This window comes from Prosopis cineraria, unplaced genomic scaffold (assembly GCF_029017545.1).
Source record: "Prosopis cineraria cultivar Desert tree isolate PC_DT_omini unplaced genomic scaffold, ASM2901754v1 PC9, whole genome shotgun sequence".
NCBI classification, from domain to species: domain Eukaryota; kingdom Viridiplantae; phylum Streptophyta; class Magnoliopsida; order Fabales; family Fabaceae; genus Prosopis; species Prosopis cineraria.
This window is the reverse complement of record NW_026555340.1, coordinates 24404064-24414395: the sequence shown is the minus strand read 5'-3', so window position 1 is coordinate 24414395 and position 10332 is coordinate 24404064. Positions and strand designations below refer to the sequence as shown.

Here is a 10332-nt window from a genome sequence, read left to right as displayed (position 1 = left end):
TTCTTCGCTAGCAATATTAGCGAATAGCAAAGATCGCTACTGCGACACTTTTCAATATGGGTTCTTCTACTGTATCGATCATGCTTCTTGTTAGCTCTCTCATGGTTGTCGCCCTTGCTGGTAATTTGAACCAAGAGTTTGACATAACGTGGGGGGATGGTCGAGGCAAGATGATCAACAATGGCGAGCTTCTCACTCTCTCGCTCGACAAGGCATCAGGCTCAGGTTTTCAATCCAAGAATGAGTATCTCTTCGGCAAGATCGACATGCAGCTCAAGCTCGTCCCTGGAAACTCTGCTGGCACTGTCACTGCCTATTATGTAAGCTTTTTTTTGGGTTAGTGCAGAGTAATCTTTTAAGGGATCACCCATTATGACCTAACAAAATCTATGTCTTTATTGGCACTTGCAGTTATCTTCAAAAGGATCAACTTGGGATGAGATAGACTTTGAATTTCTGGGAAACCTGAGCGGTGATCCCTATATTCTTCACACCAACGTGTTCAGCCAGGGAAAAGGAAACAGAGAGCAACAGTTCTATCTCTGGTTTGACCCAACCGCAGATTTCCACACTTACTCTATCCTCTGGAACCCCCAAAGGATCATGTAAAGCTCTTATTCTCGATTCAATTATTTCTTGTGTTTCTCTTCTGTCCTTTTAATCCTGCGTGGACTGATAAATCAATTTGATTCAGATTCTCAGTGGATGGAACTCCCATTAGAGAGTTCAAGAACTCGGAGTCTATTGGTGTCCCATTCCCAAAGAACCAGCCAATGAGGATATACTCAAGCCTGTGGAATGCAGATGACTGGGCAACAAGAGGTGGCCTCGTGAAGACGGATTGGAGTCAAGCTCCCTTCACTGCTTCCTACAGAAACTTCAAAGCTGATGCTTGCGTCTGGTCTTCTGGCAAATCGTCTTGTCCTTCAACTTCATCCGCCACGAGTTCCTCGTGGCTCTCACAAGAGCTGGACACTACTTCTCAAGAGAGGCTCAGATGGGTTCAGAAAAATTATATGATCTACAATTACTGCACAGACGTTAAGAGGTTTCCTCAGGGCCTTCCGCCAGAATGCAAAGCCTCTTAATAACGTACCAAGCCATGCGTTAAATTTATGAGCTTTTTGTGTATTTGACATCGCTATATATTTAGGGTCATTCTTTGTGATGTAATTAATTTTTTTGATTACGGAAATCGGAATATATATATATATATATATATACTGCTTTCTCCTTCCCATTGTTTGTGTTATAAATTCCGCATGCAATTTTTCTGTTATGAACATGTTAGGAAAGCAACCTATATTTCACCGCGGTTCAAAAGGTAGGGAGGTAAAATCAAACCGAAGGCAATTCTATTACTATACCAGGAACCCATGATGACTATGGCACAAACAGGATTCAGATAAGCTACTAGTTTTTCACAGTCTCTACTAACTCCTAAGATAAAGCAAATTAAAAACGCTAAATCCAACTGGTTCACGAATACAGTAGTACGTAGTTTTTTTTTTTTTTTTAAGACGTCATCATCAATTGCATATTTAATGCGCAATAGTCAACATGAAAGGCACGTCTTTTACGACGCGTTAGTGTGGGTGTATATATACGTTCCTTAATTAACCTAATAGTATGATCTAAGAAACTTAATGACGTACCATATCTGACCGCTTCTCAGAAAGAATTAACCTTAATTCACCTAGATTTTCACTGGCCTTCAAAATATCATTTGAATCCAAAGTTTATACAAAGCTTCAATTAGATATCAATTATATTTCTAGTTATGATGCGTTGCTTAGTTGAGAAAAGTTGAAACATATATATTGAGATTTAACTGAAGATGTTAGCTCTTTACAGCATGATCATATGAATTAATATTTAAATTTTTATTAAAAGAGATACTCACTTTTAATATTTAATAATATCTCAAACAATATTACTTTTAATAATATGCATGTGGGTAGCCCAAACAAAAGTTTATACATACATACACGTATATAAATAGAATTATTCTGAAAATATTTCCTCTCTTCATAACAATGAATACTGTACTGGGTACAGGGCAATACATCATACAACAGAGGGCTACGTGGGCCAATAGGCCAGTACAAAATAATAAAGAATGCTCTAGAAACCATTACACAATAGATAACCCTAATACCGTGTAGTGTTGCAACTTCGACTTGATCTGGGACTCCTATGTATTAGACTTGGAACTCGTGCGGGCCTTAAATTAGTTTCTTAAAAAAAAAAAAAATACACGCGCGTACACGCATATGTGCAGTATTTTTAATTATATATTAGAATAAGATGTACCTTTCATTTAAAAATATAAAATATTTTTAATTAAATTTTATTTTTTAATAAAATAGTTATTTATTTTTAAACTAATTTTATTTTTTTATATTTATTCCTATTAAATATCCTACAATAAATTTAAAGTCATTATTAATAAGAATATTTTAAAAAATAATAATAATTAAATCTTAAAAGATATTTTAGCATCTAACTTTTTAATTTATATTTTTTAACTAATGAAATAAGTTTATATCCAGCACTAGGCATGGAAAACTTGCTAATGACAGATATGCCTGTGTTATAGAGTAAGAGTACATAAGAAGGATGATAAAGTTCTAATCTCTTCCAAAGTCGTCGGGAGCGCGTCAAACACGTGAATTATACTCCTTCCCATCTTTTTATAAAATCCTGTTAATTACTTTCCTCAAATATAAAAAAATAAGATAAAACTAATTAAATATAAATTTTTTAACAGCTTTTTAAAATTACCCTTAGCCAAGGTAAAATTACTAGTCAAGTTATGAATGGAAGAGATAAAGGACATTTTAAAAATGTGATTAATCTTATTAAATTTTGCAAGGGTCCTGTGTGAACAATTTAACATTGCTACGTAGAAGTAGAGGACAAGAATGGCACAGAGGCGGTGGAGCCCCGTGCCGACCACAAAACATCGGCGTAGTCGGTGTTGGCTGACAAGTGTAATACACGGCCATGGATGTAACAAAAGCTTTTAAAATTCCTTATCTTATCTTGATTATTGAGTACAATTTACACCTATATGTATATATTTTAAAAATCTATACGAATGTTTTTTTTTTAAATAACAGTCCCAAGACATAAATTTTTGTTTTGTATTAAAATTTTATTTTTATCCACGTAACTATATATTAATTAACCTTTGAATCACATATGCGAATGAAAATACTTCAGATGTTGTTTTAAAAATCATTTAGTTTACCTGAAAAGCTTTAAAATTTGAATCCATATTTTTTTTACTTTCTTGTTTGAATTTTTATTTAATAAATTTTTAAATTTAAATATATTAGTTGGGTAAAATAATAGTTCAAATTCGAAAAAATTAATGAAAATAGGGATCTAATAAAATATATATAATTTAGTTAATGTATTTTATGCTTATTTTGTTAAAAAAAGTATTAATTTTCAACAATATTTTTAAATTATTTATTTAAATATCATCAAACCTAATTATTTAAAGTTTTTTAAATTGAAGACAAAGAAAGTAGACAACCAGATTATAAAGAAAATTAATAATTTTAATTTTGTAATATAATTACAAATAAAAAACGTATTTTTAAAATCGTTAATAGAATATTCTTAAGCATGTTAAAAATTATTCTAAAGTGTAAGTTTTTAAAATATATGGGAGATCTATATAATTTTAACAAAGCAAATAACATGTCGCCGTAAAATTGAATTACAATCAATTAAATAAATTTATGTTTAATAAAAATCAATTTGATTACCCAAAAAAATTCAATTTTAAAAATCATATTCATTCACTACTACATTCATCTAATTCTTTTTGTTTTTTTAATTGCTCCGAGATATCATCTAAAACAATTTTATTTGACATATGGTAAAACATTAAATGTGAATATCTTTCTTAACATGAATTCAAATTTTTGTTCGTCTAATTGGGAATGTCTAGTCCCTTCATCTAATCTAACTCTAATGAAAACGGGTGAAAAATATGCCACAAGAGTCCTGGTCCTCTTATTTATTACACGCACAAATTTCACTAATGCTTGCAAGTCGCAATTGACTTCAAAATTAATTCAATCTCGCCTTGAGAGAGGCCAAATATAATGTTCAATTTACCTCCGCGTAAGAGAAAGCAGAAGGATGCTTCTCTTGCAAAAATTAAAAGGGCCACAATGAAATGCTTCGTCCATGTCTAACGGGTGGGCCATGGCGGTGAAGTCTCTTGAGGTTCAGAAATTGTAAAGTTTAATATGTAACTGCAGAAGTTGAGTGTTGGGTTGGCGGTGGTACCCAGATAATTGATCAATCAATAAACACTAATCAGGGGGTATGGCTGTGAGACATTAGATATTACAGCCACTCTGAAAAATCTGAACTTGTCATTCCAATTAAATACTGTATACATGACATCAGGTCAAACATTTGGTACAGAATATCACCAGATCCCAGTGCGATCTGCACAGCTAATTTGTTGCTCATGGGTTCGCTTTTTGAGGAACACGTCTCAGCATGATACTGCATTACAGCTAGCTCCTGCAACTTCCTGGGCCTTTCCTCTCCTTCTGCTTGCTTCACCTGCTTTGTTATAAATGCCAACCTCGACCAAATTCACAGTCATCCTCATTCTTTTGTTTATACAATACAAGCAATTAGCCAACATCACTTTCCTCTCTTCTCATTCAACATGGCTTCTTCTACAACTGTGTCAATCATGCTTCTTGTTCCTCTTCTTGTTAGCTCTCTCATGGTTGTCGCCCTGGCTGGTAACTTGAACCAAGAGTTTGACATAACGTGGGGGGATGGTCGAGGCAAGATGATCAACAATGGTGAGCTTCTCACTCTCTCGCTCGACAAGGCATCAGGCTCAGGTTTTCAATCCAAGAATGAGTATCTCTTCGGCAAGATCGACATGCAGCTCAAGCTCGTCCCTGGAAACTCTGCTGGCACTGTCACTGCCTATTATGTAAGTTTCTTTCCCTTGCCATTGCATATGATTTTTGAAGATATTACCCACTGTGATCTAACAAAATCTGTCTTTTCTGGCACTTGCAGTTATCTTCAAAAGGATCAAACTGGGATGAGATAGACTTTGAATTTCTGGGAAACTTGAGTGGTGATCCCTACATCCTTCACACAAATGTGTTCAGCCAGGGAAAAGGAAACAGAGAGCAGCAATTCTATCTCTGGTTTGACCCAACCGCAGATTTCCACACTTACTCTATCCTCTGGAACCCCCAAAGAATCATGTATGTTCTTATTCTCCATCCAATCATTTCCACGTGTTTCTCTTCTCATCTTCTAATACTGCATAGACTGATATATCATTCTGTTTCCTTTGTTGCTTCAGATTCTCGGTGGATGGAACTCCTATCAGAGAGTTCAAAAACTCAGAGTCCATGGTCTCCCTTTCCCGAAGAGCCAGCCAATGAGGATATACTCAAGCTTGTGGAATGCAGATGACTGGGCAACAAGAGGTGGCCTCGTGAAGACGGATTGGAGTCAAGCTCCCTTCACTGCTTCCTACAAAAACTTCAAAGCTGATGCTTGCGTCTGGTCTTCTGGCAAATCATCTTGTCCTTCAACTTCATCAACTGCATCGTCCACCAGTCATCGTGGCTCTCACAAGAGCTTGACACTACTTCACAAGAGAGACTGAGATGGGTACAGAAAAACTACATGATCTACAATTACTGCGCAGACGTTAAGAGGTTTCCTCAGGGCCTTCCACCAGAATGCAAAACCTTATAAGAGAAAACAGAGCTGCCAATGCATTGCATTAAATGTTGGCTTAAATTCTTTCATTCTTTTTGTCATCGTGTGTGATGACATGTTTGATTATTTTTTATGATGTAATATATCTCCCTTTCATAATAAAATTTTGGTCCTGAGCATTCAGATAAGCTACCACCAAGTCTATAATAATCAGAGCTTTTTCATGCAGCAATTTAATACTTCACTAGGGCTTGAATCATCAAGGCATCAACAATTTCATTCTACCACAGGGAGACAAACTAAATATAGAAATAGTTCAGATCCAGTCTAACAAGCTCTATGTTCAAACAAATAAAATATACCTCATAATACAATAGAGTAATAAATATTATGACCCACGTTTTTCACTTCGAACTGAAGGATGGAGTAGTATTACAATGTGAAGCAAGGAATCAATTCTCAGACTTCAGACACGAAAGCAAAGAAAAAAAAAATTGCAGTTGAAATATATATTGAAGAATTATTTCAAAGAAGTGAAAGAAGTGTACAACAGAGGAGGCAAAGGGACAATCATTATAGACCAAACAGAAAGTAAATGAAAAAATGCATCACCTCATGAGAGCCTCAAATGCCTCCAGATACCAGTTAAATGAACTCTATAAAGCAAAATAAAAACAAAGTTAACATGTCGCAAAACTAAGCAGAAACAATTTTCACCAAGGCAGTGAACACCAGAGCACCAATATTCCCACCCAGTTTCACAAGGAAAGATTCAACTAGCATCAAGTTCAGAGAATTTCTCATCAAAACGCAAAGTTGTTATTCTTATTCTCTCCAAAAATGCCAGACACGAAAATATCATATGTTCGTTTGATTTTTTTTTTTAATCATAACTACAGGTTCAGGAAATCTCTAACTTTCATCTCTATAATTTATTTGTATTTATTCTTAACGCTTGAATTTCAACCATTAACTTGATACAAAGCTCTTTAAATTTTTAATACTATAACCTTAGAAAAATGTTATGGCAAATTATTACTATTGTCAATCTACACATTGACAACTTTTAATACTAAAAAGGTTGCCTTTATACTTAAAACCTGGAAGCATTTAAGATTAAGAGGACTAGCGTAGTTGGCACGAGAGATAAGAAATTACTACATGCAGTTCGGTCTCTTCCCAAGTTTCTTTACAAGAACAAACTGTCAAGTTCTTCGCTGGTTTCAACCAGAGACGTTGGAATAGGCTACACGTGATTTGAAGCGCCTAAGCACGTGCGTGTGTTAGGAACAGGATAAAGACAATGACGTTTTTTGCCCATGTTTCTCTGAAGCAGGCCCATCCATGGCGGTGGAGGGCCTCTCCTATTGGTGGAATAAAAATATAGCTGCAAAAGTTGCTTTCTTTGCTGGCAGTGGGACCCACAGATCAATTCAATGAAGATTAAAAAGTTGAGCCGTGACAGGCCTAAGCTTTTCGTTCAAGTTTAATAGACAACGCGTTAATAATTTGGTATTGAATTGAATAGTACCTAAATCGAGTGCGATCTGGACAGCTAATACGTTACTCATAGAGTTCTGTTTTAGAGGAACACAACAACTCCACAATACAACACATCCATAGCTAGCTCACTGAACCTTCGACCTCATTTCCTCACTCTCTATTCGCTACGCCTGCTGGTTATAAATGCCGACCCCAAGTTCATTCTTATCTTCATCCTTCAAACTTCACTAGCTATTTGAAAAAATCACTCCAATCTCTCTCTTACAACATGGCTTCATCTGCTGCTTCTTTCAGATGTGTATCAGTGATGCTTCTGGTTCCTCTTCTTGTCGGTTCTCTCATGGTTGTTGCCTTTGCTGGTGATTTGAACCAAGAGTTTGACATAACTTGGGGCGATGGTCGAGGCAAGATGCTCAACAATGGCGAGCTTCTCACTCTCTCACTGGACAAAGCATCAGGCTCAGGTTTTCAATCCAAGAATGAGTATCTCTTTGGCAAGATTGATATGCAACTCAAGCTCGTCCCTGGAAATTCTGCTGGCACTGTCACTGCCTATTATGTAAGTTTCTTTGCTTATTGTCAATTTTGCAAAACATTAACTTTCAAGGTTTATGTACGGCAATTTAAATCTGATCTGTCTTCTTTTGGTTTTGCAGTTGTCTTCAAAGGGATCAAACTGGGATGAAATTGACTATGAATTTCTGGGAAACCTCAGTGGTGATCCATATGTCCTTCACACCAACGTGTTCAGCCAAGGCAAAGGAAACAGAGAGCAGCAGTTCTATCTCTGGTTTGATCCAACCGCAGATTTCCACACTTACTCTATCCTCTGGAACCCCCAAAGAATCATGTATGTTCTTATTCTCCATCCAATCATTTCCACGTGTTTCTCTTCTCATCTTCTAATACTGCATAGACTGATATATCATTCTGTTTCCTTTGTTGATTCAGATTCTCAGTGGATGGAACTCCTATCAGAGAGTTCAAGAACTCAGAGTCCATTGGTGTCCCATTCCCGAAGAACCAGCCAATGAGGATATACTCAAGCTTGTGGAATGCAGATGACTGGGCAACAAGAGGTGGCCTCGTGAAGACGGATTGGACCCAGGCTCCCTTCACTGCTTCCTACAAAAACTTCAAAGCTGATGCTTGCGTCTGGTCTTCTGGCAAATCATCTTGTCCTTCAACTTCATCATCTTCATCCTCCACCAGTTCCTCGTGGCTCTCACAAGAGCTTGACACTACTTCACAAGAGTGGCTGAGATGGGTACAGAAAAACTACATGATCTACAATTACTGCGCAGATGTTAAGAGGTTTCCTCAAGGTCTTCCTCCAGAATGCAGAGCCTCCTAAGGCAAAACTGAGCAGCGAAATTTATTTTTCTCAGTAACGGTTACGTAACTATAATTTGTGGATGTGAAAATTTTGGATTCAATTCATTCGTTCGTTTCCATTGTAGTCATCGCTGTGATGGTGTGATGACATAATGGCTATTCTTTATGATGTAAAATAGATCATTTCGTAGTAAAATGATGGTCTTCTCTGTTACATTTTCCATCATATTCTTCAGGTTATTTTGTTAACGATAAAAATGAAACAAGGTTAAAGAAAAGAATTTTGGTAAAATGACAACAAAATCCTTCCCAAATTATACAAATGATAGCTTGATCTATCAAAATATCACAATTTTTTTTAGGGATTTCTATTTCAATAAATTTTAAAATAAAAAGATTATTTCACTCTTATTGAAAAGAACAAACCCTAATCACAATTCTTTTAAAAAATAACAAATTTTATTTTGTAAATCGTATGAATTGAACAAAAAATGTCAAATGTAATTTTTATTATTAAAAAATAAGTTCTCAAAATAATAAGCTTCAATCATAACTTTTATTTAAGGAATAACTTTTATTATATAAATCATAAGAGTAAAATAAATAATAATAATTTATCAAGTATAATTTATGTTATTAAAAAATAAAATTTTAAAATAACAAACTCTAATCACAACTTTTATTTAAAGAATCTTAAGAATTGAATGAAATCATAAAATAATTTTTTCAATTTAAAATTTATTAACATAAGAGTTTCTAAAAATCTGAGTAAAATTATGACATTTTAAAAGATTAAATTACTATTTATATAATTCAAGTGATTGTATGGTCATTTTTTCAAGAAGTCATGGAATCAAATAGGATGCGAAAACTTAGTGGAAAAACAGAAGAAAGATCAGATAAATTCAAGCTACTAAGTACTTGTTGAAAACAATTGGAACACAATCATATTAATATAATTTTCTGAGGACCTCATAGTCACAGTTGATATTTTGCATGACAAATCGTTGGCTGGTTTTTCATGATTTTCCCCAACAGTATTACATACATGCACACGGAGTGCCACACACAGCTCAGATGTGAAGAAGTTGCAAATTTTAATGTAATCAATCTCTCTAATGTAAAGATGATTGCTACACCCAAACACAGCGTACAGAATAGTACAATTAATTAATGCATACCAAATGTAAGGACAATCCCATACATAGAAGAATTTTAATTTATGTTATATAATATGGACAAAATTGCTATTTATGTTTGTTGAGCCGTACTTCTCTTATCTTTTTTTATAAATTATTTTTACCAACTTTATTGATATTAATGCAAAAAAAAAAAAAAAAAAAGTGTGTAAAATTTTAAATATGTCTCTATATAATAAGTTAAAAAAGTAATGTCATATTATTTTTTTCCTTCCATGAAGGATAATTTTAAAAAATATTTAAGAGTCTATTTGAATATCCTTCTAGAATCAATTCTAAATTCAAGACTATGGGTTTTGAAAAATTTTATCCAAACACACTAATTTTCACAAACTTTATTTTTTTCTAAAACTTTATTTGGGATAAGCTAAAATTTGTTTCATTTTAAAAAATTAATTCTGAACATTATTAACTTGTCATTTTGAATAGTAGAATTACTCACTCAAAATTAATTTTAAAAAAATTATTTAAACATCATCAACTTTATCACAATCAATTTTTAAAAATTTATCCAAACATCATCATATTTTAAAAATTAATTTTTTTCAATTAAAATTCAAACACA

General features: G+C 34.1%; 2 protein-coding genes and 1 pseudogene across 2 annotated transcripts; all 3 read left to right on the top strand.

Moving 5' to 3' along the window:
• On the top strand, nt 1–1238 carry LOC129320509 (probable xyloglucan endotransglucosylase/hydrolase protein 23). The gene is made up of 3 exons (XM_054966002.1): nt 1–320; nt 412–605; nt 695–1238. The coding sequence occupies exons 1-3, from the start codon at nt 57–59 to the stop codon at nt 1086–1088; spliced, it is 852 nt and encodes a 283-aa protein (XP_054821977.1). The 5' UTR covers nt 1–56; the 3' UTR covers nt 1089–1238.
• A 3394-nt stretch (nt 1239–4632) lies between these two features.
• On the top strand, nt 4633–5911 carry LOC129320508 (probable xyloglucan endotransglucosylase/hydrolase protein 23; annotated as a pseudogene).
• Nucleotides 5912–7442: 1531 nt separating this feature from the next.
• On the top strand, nt 7443–8782 carry LOC129320507 (probable xyloglucan endotransglucosylase/hydrolase protein 23). The gene is made up of 3 exons (XM_054966001.1): nt 7443–7792; nt 7890–8083; nt 8185–8782. Exons 1-3 carry the CDS (start codon nt 7502–7504, stop codon nt 8585–8587), a joined length of 888 nt encoding a protein of 295 aa, XP_054821976.1. The 5' UTR covers nt 7443–7501; the 3' UTR covers nt 8588–8782.
• The last annotated feature ends 1550 nt before the right edge of the window (nt 8783–10332 follow it).